At 40.8% G+C, this 18,174-nt stretch overlaps 1 protein-coding gene across 1 annotated transcript in view; it reads right to left on the reverse strand.

The window, feature by feature from the left end:
• hook1 (hook microtubule-tethering protein 1) overlaps positions 1-18,174 on the reverse strand; it is a 72,163-nt gene that overhangs the window by 9,000 nt on the left and 44,989 nt on the right. Inside the window, exons 11-18 of the mRNA XM_080195537.1 lie at positions 15,205-15,406; positions 11,871-11,981; positions 7,708-7,795; positions 6,519-6,579; positions 5,882-6,022; positions 4,704-4,791; positions 3,509-3,543; positions 953-1,035 (exon numbers count right to left, since the gene is read on the reverse strand). Of these exons, the coding sequence (XP_080051663.1) occupies positions 953-1,035; positions 3,509-3,543; positions 4,704-4,791; positions 5,882-6,022; positions 6,519-6,579; positions 7,708-7,795; positions 11,871-11,981; positions 15,205-15,406 (809 nt within the window). The remainder of the gene's footprint in view (positions 1-952; positions 1,036-3,508; positions 3,544-4,703; positions 4,792-5,881; positions 6,023-6,518; positions 6,580-7,707; positions 7,796-11,870; positions 11,982-15,204; positions 15,407-18,174) is intronic.

The following is an 18,174-nucleotide window of genomic DNA, read 5'->3' on the forward strand; positions in this document are numbered from 1 at the left end:
CTGTGAGGCAGTAGTGCTAACCACTGTGCCACCCCAAGTTAATCCACGTAAGGGAATACTGTTGTCAGTGTCAGGATAGCAGGATCCCACAGCTATCAGATAATTTCCAGATAATCTGGATTTCATTTTGTGATTTATATCGTGTGATATATGTTGGCCAAGACGACTAAAGAATTCCTGTCCTTTGTCTAAAATACCATGAGATGGTTTACACCCACACAACAGGATAGACTAGGCCTAGGTTTAATGTCTCATTCAATAAAAGGCACCTATAACAACGAACCCTTCTCATACTGCACTGGAATGTCTACCTGCATGGATTATGTGCTCAAATATCTGGAGTGGGGCTGGAAGGACAGAAGTGTAGTGACGCTGCACCAAGACTCAATGAACAAGACAATTAAGCAAATAGTTTAGAATTCTCTATAATGCTATGAATATTCATGTATATCCCAATATTTAACAACTAAGTGCTTTATTTCAAAAGAAAGATCAGAGAATGATGTCCACAATTCCCAAAGTGAATGACACACCAGGAAACTGCAGGGCATGGAGGCCCTGCCAATCTTAATGATAGGAGCTCATTTAAATAACAATTTCAAGAGTCCTGCCTGACCCCAGACCAGATTCACTGTCTAATCTGCAGGCAGAGCAGGAATTCCCCAGCAGGAAGCCACAGCATAGGTTCTCTTGGAAGGTTCCAGTCAATCAATGGGTGCAAGGAATGTGAAGACAATTGAGAGGCGGGAATAGGTGTGGGGAATCAGTTCCACCATCTCCTGGTTCCCGATGATGGGTCACAGGCTAACCATGGGCTGTCTAATCTTTGGAGCGCCATTACAGCATTTACTGATTTAATTTCATAGTTACAGCATATGCAGTACTTTGGCCTTTCTTACAAACATTCAGATATTTGAAAGGTTGTGTTTATTGTATTTTTTGTTAAACTTACAGCTCTGTTGTATTTCAGGTTCTAAGTTTTCAATAAGTTCTCTCTTTTTCTGCAGTTCATCATTGGCCACATGAAGTTTCTCCCTAGAGATAACATGTGCAGCAAATTAAATGCAGAGAAAATTACTGTTTAACACTTACTTGACCTATTTACTTCACCACCAAGGCTCAGTTTTTAAAGTGTAAACTGTGTCTAGTTTGCCATTATGCCTGGCAATTTTAGTTTCTGTGTTGTGGTCAGCAGAAAGTTGGCAGGTAGCTGATATTACAATGCAGAGGTTGTCCCCCTTTTGAGACGTAATGCCAAGTTCCCAAAGAGGAATGCCTTGCATCATAATCGGTTAAAAGTATTTGGGAAGGTGAACTGTTCTTCAATAACATTCAATAGTTAACTAACAGAAATACCTGACACTCACTTTAAGATGAACATTTAATTTATTAACTTAACAACAGGGAACTTTAACTAAATGAGGAACATACCAAATAAAATAGGATTCTACTGAAATACTGTTCAAATAAGTACAATATCCATTCATTACCCAAACACAGTAATAATAGAATGTAGTTATTCTCAAAAAAAATACAACCAGGTTGTGTCTTTCGGAACTTTCTGGAGCTTCTTGGTTGATTTCTCTATCTGCAAATTCTTCTTGATTTGACACTTTTCACTGGTTGGATGGTGCATTTTCTTAAGACATAAATAAAACTGGTAGGATTGAGATTGAGACTGGTAGATTGGCATTTGTTCTCTCCCTCTCAAAACTTGAGAGGTGGCAGTCGCTATTCCTGTTCTCCCCCCTTGCACTCTCTTTTATACCTGTGATGACCTATCACTTTTCCTACAACAGAATTGATCTGATTTTGTCAACATCATCAAAATTCTGATCTTATAGGTTCTTGATAGCTGAGTACCTGCTTTAAATTGATTGGGCAAAATTCAAACAACAACAGGGTGTCTTTGTCAAGACTACTGCTTGACTTTTTGATACAAATGTTTCACTCAGACTTTGGATTACTTTGCATTTTAAACCTCCAAGCACTGAAATAAAACCAGCTTTTAAAGGGATCTCACAATGTCTTTTTTCCACTAGCATTTTTACAATTTTTTTACATCTTTATCAACATAACATTCCAACTTCACAAATTCAACTTCGCAACACTGACAAGGTTAGAATCGCCACCGACTAAACTGTTGGCAGAGGGAAATTTACTGTAATTATGCAAGAATTATTTTTGTTGCATTTTAAAAGGTACCACATTTTCTATACTTTTCAGAACAATTCCAAATATTAAAGATACAATTCTACCAAATCATTAATTTGCCTCTCTCAGACAATTATAAGAACCAGCATTATACAATCTTACAATACAGAGGGAGCTCATTTGACCTATCATGCCTGTGTTTGTTCTTTGGAAGAGCCTGCACATTTGCTCATCTGTATAACAAGTGGCACCTTTTTTTTAATCCTTGCAAACAAGTGCTGCCCTTTAAGAAGCTGCATCCATACAATCTATGCTCGGGTACTTACAATTTATTATAAGTAAGGAATATTACTGGATGGTTTTATTATCAGTTTAGGATCCTGCTCTATGATTCAGAAACACCTATTGGAAGAGTCTTCTGTTCCACATATAGGAGGAAACGTCACCAGGATTATATCAGTTCTTCAATTGGAGAGGAACAAATATAGATTTTTTTTTAAAAAATTCACCTTAGTATAATTTTTACTGACCAAAATGTGTAACGTATAGAAACATTACATTCAGTAATACATAAAAATGAATTATATTCTACTCAATGTATTGGCATAAGAAAAGCCTTCAATGAAGCATGAATGATCAATTCTCACAAGGTAACTCAGTTATTTTTATGATACTGTGCTTTTGATATATTTTATGTTTCTGTGGAATGTTTAAAATTCAGCTTTATTCTGTAGGTAGTCAGCGTATCTGGTAAACATTCAGCTCAGCTGCTGAGAAAGCAGGATAATTACTCATTTTAGCTATTTAGTGTTTACTAATATAAAGCTGATGGACTTTTGTTTACAAAAGAAAATGTCTCCTAAAGCTTTTTTTGATTAAAGGAATGGAATGTGGGTTTTTGATTAGGTTGATTGACAGGGTCATGTGATAATGTGGTTAATGGGAGAAGCTAAGTCTGTAGCAGAGAAATAGCTTTCAGTTTCTGGCTGGGATTGTTGAAAGACAGAATTCTGTAAGCTGCTCTGAAAATCAAAACCTCTGAAAGTTTTAAGACTGTTGACACAATTTGTCACAAGTGTGCCTGTGTTTACTAACTATATTTAAAGTGGAATTTGAGTCTAGGAGGAATGTTGCTTACTTGTAACTGGAATAGTGATAAATTGCAAGAAGCAATTGCATTGTATTTTGAGAGAAAGGGTATCAATAGAAAATGTTCTGAACTTAACATTGTTACTGAACAAACAAGTGAGTCACACTTAAATCTATTTTTTAAAAAGCATGACAGTGTGGATTTCAGAAACTTGCAAGGGGTTATATCTTTAAAAAGAAAAAAAACTAAGAAAAAATTACTCACAGGTGTGCATCTAATTTCTTCTTCAGGTCACTTGACTGCAAAATAAGACAATATATCAAAATGTTTAATACATGATATTGTAAGATTCGTATGATTCAAGCATATATTTGGTAACTAATATTGAATCAATCTGCATTGGATACTTCAGCAATATATGCTCATGAAGCAGTTAGAGTTGTTTTTATAATTACACAATCCTAAATATCCTACTGTCTGGAGCTACACTTTAAAACTACAAACATAAAGAAGAAAAAGTAGAAATGCATAAATATGACAGATGCAAATGGTGAAGGTATATTAGCTCCAGTTTGATTATGTTGACCACCTTTTTCTTGGCCTTCAGTCATAATATCAGTGGCAAAATAACTAACTACAAACATATAAGCTAATGGATGCCATAATCAAAATTAAGCACTTGCTATTTGAATAATATAAATCAAAAAAGTGTCTAGATAATCAAATATCTTCTTTTACGCCACCTTAAGAGTAATTTCTCATCTACTTTTCTATGTTTTATCCAGAAAAAAAATTGTTTCCTTCATCATGCAGTTCTGTATTTAAGAATGAACATGTCCAAAGGTACTGGAAGGTTATGGGCTATATTTTAACATTTGGAAGTGTTTGCAGCAGGTCAGGAAACTACAAGCGCATAGAAGGGTTTTTTTTCTCCCTGTAGCTCTCGAACTGAGTCACGGCATTAGTATCCTGCTTCTGGGTTTCCCGACCAATCAGAGACAGTGGGTATGATCACACCCTACACCTGACCCTTGCCAAATCTTGTTAAAAGGACTCTGGCAAGGGACAGAATGGAACCATTCTTCAACTGAAGATTCTGGTTTGCTCTTCTGGTTGGTCCTCCTGTCAAATCCCACCTCCCACAATCCCACCCACTCTGTCACCTGGCATTGATCTGGCAGGCAAGGGCATGGGAGAATTCCACCTGGCAACTTGTTCAGCAAGGCCAGGACAGCTGGGGAACGGCCCACCAGAAGTTCAAAACTTACTAGGCAATTCCTGCATTTGGTCCTCCACAGGGTCCCAATTTGTATCCTGGGTAACATGTCTCATCAGGAGATCGGAAGATCGGAGCCATTGTTTATAAGCCCCATAAAGATATGCAACCAATTACTTCTCTACTTCTTTACTTTATAAATCTAATAATAGCACCTTAAATTACTCTTAATCAATAACTTACTTCTTCCGACTTAGAGCCTTGTTCCTGCAAGGCTTTCTGGAGATCGTCAACTTGATGTTGTAGTTCTTGCACACGCTGGGTTTCAATTCTGTTTTAAAAGGTCATAAGAAATGGTTAAACCAATTATTATTTTACATTATTGTGCTATGCTGGTGGTAATTCTTCAACTGAAGACATCACTCCTAATTTTATTTCCTTGCTCTTGATCCGTATCCATTTATATTCTTTCCTTCCAAATATTTAACCACTTTTTTTTTACATTTTATGTTCTCTGCCTTAATTGTCACTCACCATGTGAAAGCATTTCCTCTAACTTTCCTCGTGATGATCTAATAATCTTTACCAATTTACCAACTAATGGAAATAATTATTCACCAATTACCTCTCTAAACCATTCTCAATTTTGAAAATCTCTTTCTTTAACTTTTTCTGTTGTCGTTAAAAAAAACTTCACTTCTTTCTTCACATCTATAGCTTCAGATTTTGAATATCAGTTTTGCAAATCTTACTTCAACCATTTCATAGAATAGAATATTTTCCTATGAGACATTCAGCACTCCATGCAATATTTCAACTGTCTTGTACAAAATTAAAGTCACTTATTTATTTTAGTATTCAATAATCCTCATACATATTAAAAACAAATGGGCCCAAATCCTCCAATCTCCAAATCATCAGATACTGGACATGACTGAAAATGTGTGTCAGGCACTTTGGAAGTTATGAAATGCAAACCTACGTGGGAACTGCTTGAGATGTTTCATTAGAAATTCTGATGGGCAATTCCCCTGCTCCCTGAGACCATCCCCAAACTCTGAGCTTTGGTTTCAAAAGACTTTGGACAGTTCTGTGATACTCACCTGGTTACCTAGATTAAAACCTAAATTAAGATCTGAGTAACTACAAAACTGACTCCCGAAATACCCTAGTGATCCCCGCATCAATTCTTACTACATAACTACCACCTGACCTAACTAACCTCCTGACCTGATTAATCCCCCCCAATCTAACTAATCCCATCGGCCTGATCCAGCCACCCTCCTGACCCAACCTGACCACTCTCACAGTCCTCCACCAACCAGCAGGGCACAAGTCAGACTAGTTCCTAGCATTTAAAAATATTTCCTCAGAAATCAGCAGCTGAAGAGCAGATGAAATCATAACCAACATATTCGTACCTATTTTCTGTCTCCAATTCATTTTTTGTCCGATTCACATCATCTAACTGCTTCTGCAGCACCAAAATACGTTCATTTTCTGATCCCTCTTGTTGCAATCTTAACATCTTGTTCTCATGTTGCAGTCGGATGAACTTCTCCCTGCGCATATGAATGAATTGCAATGTTACTCTTTGAAGTGACTGTCCCAGCATTATATCTGTATTTCGGAGTTTTGTCTGATCTGTGTGAAAGTTGGATATTATGGTGTAATAATTACCTAATCAGTTTTCAGCAATACCTATCACCACGTTTGACAAATGCAACAAACAATATAACATTTAGAAAAGTTCACTGCATGAAATTTTTTTTGTTTATTTATTTATTGGTGTTAAAGTGTTTAAAATGTACATTTATTTTAAATATCAGGATACTATATCTCCATGGGGACTACTCTGATGGAACTACTGGAAAAACACTTTAAATGGTTGGAAGTAGATTGAGGTAATCTGTGGAAATTCAGGACTAAAGATTTAGTTTTGGCATTGCCAGAAATTAAAGCTGTCTTTACATTGAAAAGACAATGTAAAAAAAAACCCGAAATTCAATGATTTTAAGGATTTCAATTTTGGAGTGTGTAGGAATGAAAGAACTATACCTATATTCCACAGGAAGAATTTCAGCTGCAAGATGGTCATGTGAATCCAGAGAAAATTTACCTGGAGAACAAAAATTTGAATTATTCACCATTTGTTGTTGGAAATTAAGCTGCTTTAATATAATTCATTCATTTACATCTCCTTGATCCAGGGCACCATTTCATACCAATACCACACCTAGTTCTCCAGATATAAACAATTTGAAAAAAAGTGTTTTGCATGAAAATCCAGAAGTGGGTATTTTCACATTTATCAATGACGTTAAACAACACTTTGAGAATTTTAATGGATTCTGTGTTCTGGCAGAGTTACAAAATTCCAATCGAGTAGGAGGAGGAAATAGTTTGAACATAACATAATAAGAACATAAGAAATAGGAGCAGGAGTAGGCCATCTAGCCCTTTGAGCCTGCCCCCCCATTCAATAAGATCATGGCTGATCTGTCGTGGCTCAGTTCCACATTCCCGCCCTCTCCCCGTAACCCTTAATCCCCTCGCTTATCAAAAACCCATCAACCCGCGTTTTAAAAATATTTAGCGAGGCAGCCTCCACCACTTCAACGGGCAGAGAATTCCAGAGATTCACCACCCTTTGAGTGAAGAAGTTCCTCTTCAACTCCGTTCTAAACTGCCCCCCTTTATCTTGAGGCTGTGCCCCCTAGTCCTACTGTCCTTTCTGAGCGGGAAGAGTCTCTCCACCTCTATCCTATCCATCCCATTCATCATCTTATACGTCTCAATGAGATCTCCCCTCATTCTTCTGAACTCTACCGAGTACAAGCCTAGTTTATTCAGCCTCTCCTCATAGCTCAACCCCCTCATCTCCGGTATCAGCCTAGTAAACCTCCTCTGCACTCCCTCCAAGGCCAAAATATCCTTGCGTAAGTGCGGTGACCAAAACTGCACACAGTACTCCAGCTGCGGCCTCACCAATGACCTATACAGCTGCAGCAAGACCTCCCTACTTTTATATTCAATCCCCCTCGCTATGAAGGCCAGGTGTCTTATTTGAAAATGAAAAACGTCTAAATAATACAATGCCAAATAATGCTGTCATGACAAAGCATGAATAAGTTTATATATATATGGATTTAAAGGCATGTTAAACACTCTGCACAATCCTACTTGTTGGAAAACTACATGAAGTAGAGAATACAGAAAATGAACAATTAAGAAAACTGAATCATACCTGATTGTAACAAGTGATCTTGCTGCACTTGTGTGCATTTGAGCTCCTCATTGGTTTCTCTGAGAGTATCACGTTCCACTATCAGTCGCTGGAGGAAAAAATACTAGTAAATAACAGCGACAAGCAACTCTTCAAAGATATTGCTCAATACCTCTCACCAAATGCAGACGAAAAATAACTCAGAGTAAGGGAAAATTGCTGAGTTCATAAATATGAAATCTCATGTGATTTACTAACCTGCCAGTTGAATAAAGAGACAAGATTATAGGCATTCACAGGAATTGTGCCACCCCACCCGCCATGGGAATTGGACCAGGTCAGGGACAGACAACGGGAAGGTCAGCTGACCTCGGGCAGGATTTTACAGTTTCAGGATGTGCGACGCTATAAAATCCTGTTCATTAATTATCTCCATTACTTGCTCTAATATGTTGTGTGAATTTTACAGAGTGACTTTTAAACTCAGCGCTGACGAAGTTTAGTTTTCCTTGTCACTAACAGGGGCTTGTAGTGTGGAAAATTATCATTGCAATCTGCTTCACGGATGCAAAATGACAACTAAGCAAGTGCCATGATGATGGGACGTTGTGACTGAGTTGTATCTACCTACAACTTCAACAGCTAACCACTGACATCTAATTTAAGGAAATACAAGAAAAGGCATTGATTAAAAATAGCTGCCACAAATCACCTGATGCCTAATATTGTAAGTTGACTACTTCTTTGCAAATTTTATACTAATTATACTGCAGACCTGTTGCATGGAATTTCAATTTGGTGGGTGTCAAGCTCCACTTTAATTAGGGACTCTCTTGAAAGAAATACATTTAAAAAAGCAATGCTGGACTTAGATCAGTATAACAATGGGAACTGCCAGCCAGTCAGATATTCATCAGGCATTCAAAAAACCCTGTGGAGAATGAAATAACCTAGTTGAATTCTATCTTGAAATGTGTCAAATGTTTTAGAGATTAAAAAGGATCAAAAATTGGGATTACTTGGGCTGCAACAATGATGGAAAGCTATGATAAATAAGTTCCTTTCTTAGAATATACAGATAGGAGTCTTAAAAACTGTTCCACCAAGTAAAATCAAGGAGGAAAAGAAGAAAACAATACAGTCATCTGCTGGAAGACAGGAATAAAGATCTATCTCTCCAATTCTCATTTTCAAACTAAGAGTATCTCACCAAATGCTGACCTGAACCAAGCCAACCCCAGAATTCTATCGGAAACTAACTAACTTCAAAAGGCTTCAAAAGGCCCCCCGGGAGAAATATCTTTAATTAATGACAGATGATTTCTTCGGTGTTGCTCTTTGAGCTTCCTCTGCAAATTCCCCTTGAATCTGTAACTCAAAATAAGTCTGAAGTTCTGAACTAGATCTCTTTTCAAGAAGAAATCATTATCCATTTACTATCTGGTTAGCATTGCAGCCTCACACCTCCATGGACCTGGGTTCAATTCCAACCTCGGGTGACACTATCTGTGTGAAGTTTGCACATTCTTCTGGTGTCTGCAAGGCTTCCTTCAGGTGCTCCAGTTTCCTCTCACATTCAAAATATGTGCAGGTTAGTTTGATTGGCCATGATAAGTTGATCCTTATGGTGAATTTTCCCATTCTGCCCACCATGGGAATCATACCGGGGGAGGGGCTGACTATGGAAAAGTCTATGGACCACCAAGTGAGGGGCAATCATGGAAAGGTGTGCAGAAGATGCTGAAAGTCTGCAGAGAGATATAGATAGTCTCACTGAGTGGGTGAGGGTCTGGCAGATGGAGTACAAGGTTGGTAAATGTGAGGTCATCCATTTTGGTAGGAATGACAGCAAAATGGACTATTATATAAATAGTAAAAAATTGCAGCATGTTGCTGTGCAGAGGGACCTGTCTGTCCTTGTGCAGGAATCTCAAGGTGTTGGTTTGCAGATGCAGCAGGTAATTAAGAAAGCAAATGGAATTTTGACCTTCATTGCTAGAGGGATGGAGTTTAAAAACGGCAAGGTTATGTTGCAACTGTATAAGGTGCTGGTGAGGCCACACCTGGAATACTGTGTACAGTTTTGGTCTCCTTACTTGGGAAAGGATATACTGGCACTGGAGGGGGTGCAGAGGAGATTCACTTGGTTGATTCCAGAGTTGAGAGGGCTGGCTTATGAGGACAGACTGAGTAGACTGGGGCCATACTCATTGGAATTCAGAAGAATGAGGGGAGATCTTATAGAAACATATAAGATTATGAAGGGAATAGATAAGATAGAAGCAGGGTAGTTGTTTCCATTGGCAGGTGAAACTAGAACTAGCAAGCATGGCCTCAAAATAAGGTAAGCAGATTAAGGACTGAGTTGAGGAGGAACTTCTTCACGCAAAGGGTTGTGAATCTGTGGAATTCCCTGCCCAGTGAAGCAGTTGAGGCTACCTTATTGAATGCTTTTAAGGCAAGGATAGATAAATTTTTGAACAGTAAAGCAATGAAGGGCTATGGTGAGCGGGCGGGTAAGTGGAACTCAGTCCATGAAAAGATCAGCCAAATATTGAATGGCGGAGCAGGCTAGAGGGGCCAGATGGCCTACTCCTGCTCCTAGTTCTTATGTTCTATTGAGCTCGGGTGGAATTTCTGGGAGTGTGTGGCTGGAAAATCCCACCCATAGATTAGCGGGGTAATTATGTGGGGTTACAGGGATAGGGTCTGGGTGGGATTGTTGTTGGTGCAGGTTCGATGGGCTGAATGGCCTCCTTCTACACTGAAGGGGTTCTATAATAGACATTTGGACAGGAAAAATTACTTAAGGCAAATATTCAGACTTATGTTCCATCACATACCTTGATGGAGCTAGGTTCTGGTCACCTGAGAATGATTATAAAATACACAATCAATCAACTTCACTGTCCTGTACTGAAGCTGCATTCTAATACAAACATGGCAAAGAATGCAAACACTTAATCACATACAGTAAAAATAAAGAAAGAGATTAGCTTATTTGAGCTTAACCAGGCTGGCATTGTCTTTACAAAATCCTCAGTGACTCATGATCACAGCATATTGTGTTTACCATTGCCTGAACACAATATAGACAAATACAGATAGCAACAATTCTAAAATGCATTTACTATAAAATATTATCTCATGCCATCTTAAAATAATGCTAACTGGACATTATTAGCCATCCATTGCTGTTCTGAGATGGTGGAAACATGAGGACATTCTTCTTGAAGAATTCCTTGTTACAACACTGCAGATCACAATCGGGTCAATCACAATTTGGGGTGGCAGTAAATCAGTTTAATTTTTATAAAATTCAACATATTTCATTCCTTTTTTCCTTGGTGCCAAAGGACAAATTACAAAATTTATTTTCAATAATTTCACCATTTGCCAGGTTGGTAGCCCGCCTCTGAGCTGCGGGTCTCGATAACTTAGCTACTTAATTCTACCATGTTGAAGCCCGACAGTTAGTAATCAAAAATTCTTGGATGATGAGTTGCCAGACTAAAGAGGTGACTGCAGATTCACAGCAATGACCAGAACTTACTGCTCCCCTATCGATGGATTTTTACCGGGGTAGCATTAAAAGGATACTATTCACTCCAGCTTCCGCATGCCCTGAACACAACATTTTTACCCTAAGGTGGGCAAGACCTTCAATGGGTAGCCCATTCTCACCCCAATTCAAGCCTTTAAGTGGATTGCCAGGCTCAATTTTCATACCCTCTCCAGGCCTTCGTTGTCCTCCCAGCTCTGGGATCCCTTGAACTTACCTGGGCCTTCGGTGCCTACTCGTATGCTTCAAATGTTCTGCATTGCTGTAGGAACTAGAGGGCTGCCAGCCAATTCTGAGTGAGGGGCAGACACTTAATACTTGCTCAAACATAAAATGGCTGTGGGGCACCTGGAGTCGGCAGGGATGTGCTCCCGACTGACTCTTTGGATGGAAGAATGTGAGGCATTGCCATCCAAAAAATTCAGGCCAGACTGTTATCTGTCCTCTGAAATGGCCAGTTCCATGCTACAGAAAAGTTAAAAACTAAAATCAGACAGACCAACCAATATCAACCTCAGCACCAGAAATGACAATGGTATACCCAACCCTGCAAAGTCCTTCTTCCTAACAATATAGCGCAGAGATCTGAATACCTTGGTAGCTGAACACCAAGGGTACTTGCCTCTTTTTCTTTCAGTAATGTTTCATGCTTTTCCTCAATCTGTTTCAATTCAAAGGCCAGTTTGTCAGCTCTTCTTACTTCCTCAGATAATGAGTTGTGAAGTTCCTGAACCTTTTAATGACAATAAAGCAATCAGTGTTACAAAAAGTCATTAGATCAAATAGCACAGTTGTAGTAACTTGTGCAGTGTGTCCCTCCCCACTGGTTCATTAAGTAAACGCACTACCCAACATTAGTCAAACAAAGATAAATTCTCAGGATCAATCCCTGATCTATTCTGAGTAAACTGCTCTCAATTAGAGCGATGATGTGGAGATGCCGGTGTTGGACTGAGGTAAACACAGTAAGAAGTCTCACAACACCAGGTTAAAGTCCAACAGGTTTATTTGGTAGCAAAAGCCACTAGCTTTCGGAGCGCTGCTCCTTCATCAGGTAAGTGGGAGTTCTGTTCACAAACAGGGCATATAAAGACACAAACTCAATTTACAAAATAATGGTTGGAATGCGAGTCTTTACAGGTAATCAAGTCTTAAAGATACAGACAATGTGAGTGGAGAGAGGGTTAAGCATATGTGAAAGAGATGTGTATTGTCTCCAGACATGACGGTTAGTGAGATTTTGCAAGTCCAGGCAAGTTGTGGGTGTTACAGATAGTCTGACATGAACCCACTTGAGGCCGTCCTCATGTTTGCAGAACTTGGCTATCAGTCTCTGCTCAGCATCTCTGTGCTGTCGTGTGTCATGAAGGCCGCCTTGGAGAATGCTTACCTTAAATTCAGAGGCCAAATGCCTGTGGCCGCTGAAGTGTTCCCCAACAGGAAGAGAACACTCTTGTCTGGTGATTGTCAAGCAGTGATCATTCATTCATTGTCATAGCCTCTCCTCAATGTACCATGCCTCAGGACATCCTTTCCTGCAGCATATCAGGTAGACAACGTTGGCCGAGTTGCAACAATATGTACTGTGTACCTGGTGGATGGTGTTCTCACATGAGATGAGGCATCCGTATCGATGATCTGGCACATCTTGCAGAGGTTGCTGTGGCAGGATTATGTGATGTTGTGGTCACTGTTCTCTTGAAGGCTGGGTAATTTGCTGCAGACAATGGTCAGTTTGAGGTTGCGTGGTTGTTTGAAGGCAAAAAGTGGGAATGTGGGGATAGCCTTGGCGAGATGTTCATCTTCATCAATGACATGTTGAAGGCTCCAGAGAAGATGTCGTAGCTTTTCTGCTCCAGGGAAGTGCTGGACAAATCGGCTGCATTCTTGGACACATGCATCTCCATCAAGGATGGTCATCTCAGCACTTCAGTGTACTGCAAGCCCACAGATAACCTCATGATGCTCCACTTCTCCAGCATCCATCCCCTACAGACAAGTCCTCCGTATACAAAGGATCTGTTCAGATGAGGAGGATCGCAACAGACACTTCCAGACGCTGAAAGCTACCCTCATAAGAAGAGGATACAGTGCTCAACTCATCGATCGACAGTTCCAACGCACCACAGTGAAAATCCGCACCAACCTCCTCAGAAGACAAACACGGGACACGGCGGTCAGAGTACCCTTTGTTGTCCAGTACTTCCCCAGACCAGAGAAGCTACGACATCTTCTCCGGAGCCTTCAACATGTCATTGATGAAGACGAACATCTCGCCAAGGCCATACCCACACCCCAACTTCTTGCTTTCAAATAACCGCACAACTTCAAACAGACCATTGTCCACAGCAGACTACCCAGCCTTCAGGAGAACAGTGACCGTGACACCACACAACTCTGCCACAACTTCTGCAAGATGTGCCGGATCATCAACACCAATGCCATCATCTCACATGAGAACTCCATCCACCAGGTACACAGTACAAACTCTTGCGACTCAGCCAATGTTGTCTACCTGCAGGAAAGGATGTCCCAAGGCAATGTACATTGGGGGGAACCTTGCAGACGCTATGACAACGGATGAATGAACACCGCTCGACAATCACCAGGAAAGCGTGTTCTCTTCCTGTTGCGGAACACTCTAGTGGTCATGGTCTTTCAGCCTCTGATCTTCGGGTAAGCGTTCTCCAAGGCGGCCTTCACGGCACACAACATTGCAGAGTCGCTGAGCAGAGACCAATAGCCAAGATCCATGAGGGAGGCCTCAACTGGGATCTTGGATTCATGTTACACTATCTGTAACCCCCACGACTTGCCTGGGCTTACAAAATCTCACTAACTGCCCCAGCTCTTTAAATGTGCTTAACGCTCTCTCCACTCACATTGTCTGTACCTTTAAGATTTGATGACCTGTAAAGACTCACATTCCAACGATTATTTTGTAAATTGAGTTTGTGTCTTTATAGGCCCTGTTTGTGAACAGAACTCCCACTTACCTGATGAAAGAGCAGCACTCCGAAAGCTAGTGGCTTTTGCTACCAAATAAACTTGTTGGACTTTAACCTGGTGTTGTGAGACTTCTTATTCAATTAGGGCAACAACAGTATGGCACAAATATCTAGTGTCATACATATGCAGTAGGCATTTCAATAAGTTAGCATAAAAAGCTTGTTTTTATCAAAAGCAAGTACAGATGGGTACCCAATGTTGACCTTGCGAGCAAACTTACATCTCAGGAATGAATAAAAGTTAAAAACTACATAATTTTAGCATTTTCATGATGGTAAGTTTAAAGTTTATTTATTAGTGTTGCAAGTAGACTTACATTAACACTGCATTGAAGTTAACGTGAAAATCCCCTAGTTGCCCCACTTTGGCGACTTTTCAGGTGCACTAAGGGAGAATGTAGCAAAGCCAATGCACCTAACCAGTACTTTTTTTAGACTGTGGGAGGAAACCGGAGCACCCAGAGGAAACCCACGCTGATACAGTGAGACTCTGCACAGACAGTGACCCAAGCTGGGAATTGAACCTGGGTTCCTAGCACTGTGAGGCAGCAGTGTTAACCACTGTGCCAGCAGGCTGGCTGGTAGTGAAATACAATAGCATATCTTCCTCCAATGACAGTATTTTTTGAAAGCTACAAGAAGATAATTAGTTTGTTAAAATTTCAAACAGTCCCAGCATTTGGAATCAAATTAAATTTTTGAGTTTTCATATCCCTAGATCAGAGATGCTGATGCATCTTACTTACTTACTCATCACAGACCATAAATCAACTGTATAATTGTCTAGCCTTTATGACCTTGTATTGCATTGAACAGTGCATTTACCGATTAAAGTGCCCAGGAAACTATTTCATTTTATGTTTAAATTATTTAAATTGTAGTACAACTAACAATCTATCATGAAACTACACACTCCACTCAGAGAAGAGGATTGCCATTGATGCTTACTTGTCTTTTGTATGTCTCTAACTGAGCACGTGCAGCATTAGCTTTTCGGAGTTCTTCCTCCAGGCTAACTGTATTCTGCACATACATCACGTTTTTATCCTCCAACAATTTCATCTGCCGCCTCAAGTCATTCAGGTCTTCGAGTTTTTTTTTGTACGTCTCCACTGAAGCCTCTAATTTGATGACTTTATCTGAATAATTCCTGTGAAAACAGTGGTCAGAATACGGAAGAGTTTTCTTGGCCTGAAAAGTGTTGCGCCCAATCTTGAAGTGCATTCAGCTTAAAAACTAGAAACCTTCTTTAAATCGCTGTTCACATTAAGTTTAACTGCACTCTGAAACAGAAAGTCTCCATCCTTGATCACGCAGTAAATGAATAATGTTGCTCTGATACACATAACACAACAAGATTCAATTAGATTTTTAAAAATCTTTGATGTTGTTAAAACCCAACTTCCTGTGAACACTTCACTCATTTGATATCTTGCTCTGTAATCAGTTGCAGCAAAGTTCAGCACACAAGGCCAACAGGAACACTGGATTCAGAAATGAACTTCAAACAAATTACTAAAAAGCCTACAAGATAAGAGTGAATAAGAGGAAAGCAGCTGCAGGCCTGAGAAAGGATGGTAATCAAAACAGCCTAATGGAACCACTGATTGAACCCCTTCCTCCTGGGATTTTCCAGAACCGCATTAATATTGGAAGAGCAGAATTGTATAGATCTGTAAATTCAATTAAAATCACAAATGATAGAACCACTGCTACATAGATAGACTGTGGGTGCTATTTTATCGGCTCGATTCGCTGGTCGATCAGCGTGGCGAGCTGGGAAGATAGTGTGCTAGGCTAAAAATCTAATTTACCCAGTTTTGCTGGTGAGAATGGTTTCGCCCTAGAATTAACCTTATTTATGTGTCGTTAATGGATTTGGCAGGGCTGGTTCCCCCATCCCAGATGTTTCTCCATTCACCAGCAAGACATAATGCCAGCGAGAAGCAGTACTGCTCTGAAATAGTGGAGACCAGACACCATGGCTGCACTAGGGGCTTTGGGCAGTGCTGAACTGGCACCCTAACTGTGCTGACCAGGCACCTTGCAGTGCCCGATTGAGCACCATAGTGCCGGGATGTGGGGGGGCGGGGGAAATGTCAGGAATCTGCCAGAGGACTCATCAGAAGGGTCCTGATACCCTGATGCTGGCTACCTGTGTTGGTGTGGGGGCAGCTAGATTCACCAGTTGATCCTGCCTAAGGAGGGATTTCCTTATGAGGAGAGATTGGGTACTTTGGGTCTGTCCTCACTGAAGTTTAGAAGAATGAGAGACGACCTTAGTGAGACATATAGGCCAGGATTTTCCCGACCCACTGCGCTGCTCGAGTATCACAGCAGGCTGGAAGATATAAGTGATGGGGGGTGGGGGCGGTGCAGGGGGGTGGGGGCGGAGGGGGGGGTGCAGGGGCGGTGCAGGGGGGGTGGGGGTGGGGGGGTGCAAGGGGGGTGGGGGTGGGGGTGGGGGGGGGTTGGGGGGTGGGGGTGCAGAGGGGGTGGGGTGTGGGCCTAGTGGGGTGGGGAGCAATTGGTGGGCGGGAAGGTGAAACGCCTGCTGTGCACTCTACAATGGGATTGGTGGGGGAGAGGATAATTGGGGCTGGCCCGGGAGCTGGGAGGAGAGGTTGGATCGGCCGGTAAATTGGGAGGCTGGCATTCGGGAAGCCGACAATGGGGGTGGTGGGGACCCCAGCGCATATGCTGAGCTGCTCATTGACAGCATAGGACAATGCTGCTGGACTCTTGGGTGGGATGAGGCACCAACCCCCCTTTTCCAGCATGAATCCCTCAGAGGCACTCTGTGAATGCACAAAGTGCCAGAGAATCATGAAACTAAGTACCTCCAAAAAAATGAGGAAAAATCTTCCGTTTTCCTGCCTGTTGGGCACTTTGGTTTTTTTGAGAGAATCCCAGCCGTAGGATTCTTAGGGGACCTGATAGTGTGGATTCTGAGAGGTTGCTTCCCCTTTGCAGGAAAGTCTAGGGCCAGAGGGCATTATCTCAAGAGTGGTCCATTTTAGACAGAGATGAGGAGGAATTTCTTCTCTCAGAGGGTAATAAATCTGTGGAATTTTTTACTGCAGAGGGCTGTGGAGACTGGATCATTGAGTGTGTTCAAGGCTGAGTGGATCATTGAGTTGAGGGTTATCATGTCAAATAAGTCATGATCTCACTGAATGGTGGAGCAGACTGATTAAGAAAAATAACCTACTTCTGTCCCCTGCGTCTTACAGTTGTATTCTTCAGTGGACAAATAAAAATACAAAACAAATCACCAAGTGCAAAAGCAAATCACTGCAGATGCATTTGCAGTATCTGATATCAAAAACAGAAAATGCTGAAATAGTCAACTGCTCAGGTGGCACCTGTGGAAAGATCTTAAAATCAGAACATCTGATTTTCATCAGAATTGTTATGAAATGCAACAGACACCAGGAGGCTGAAACTACCTGACAATAAACTACCTTTTATGGAAAGTCAGGATACAGGGCTTTAATACCAGGCTGCCCTGCACACATATGATTTAGAAGGTTTAAAATAAATGGAGTACTGTTGATGTTCAAAGAATTCTGATTGAAAAATCCTAGCTAATGTTTGGTTAGAGTGCGTATGCTAGGAACCACTGCACTTTACTGAAAGTCTACTGACAATCCTGCAGAATTCTCATTTATTTATTTATTTGAACTACACTGATAACATCCTGATAGGAGTTTTGTAACAAAAAATTCTCAATCTAGTAAACTGCACAGTGGTAAACAATTATGCCAGAATGGGCGGGGCTATAAAATTTCTACATTCATGAATTTCCAGTATATTCCTGTCAATGCCCACCTGTCTGTCATTTTTAAACTATCATCGGAATTCTACCGCCTCGCCCGCCAGGGAATCCAAGTGGGTGAGGGATGGACAACGAAAATG

This window comes from Carcharhinus amblyrhynchos, chromosome 9 (genome assembly GCF_965287045.1).
Source record: "Carcharhinus amblyrhynchos chromosome 9, sCarAmb.v2.hapA, whole genome shotgun sequence".
Taxonomy (NCBI): Eukaryota; Metazoa; Chordata; class Chondrichthyes; order Carcharhiniformes; family Carcharhinidae; genus Carcharhinus; species Carcharhinus amblyrhynchos.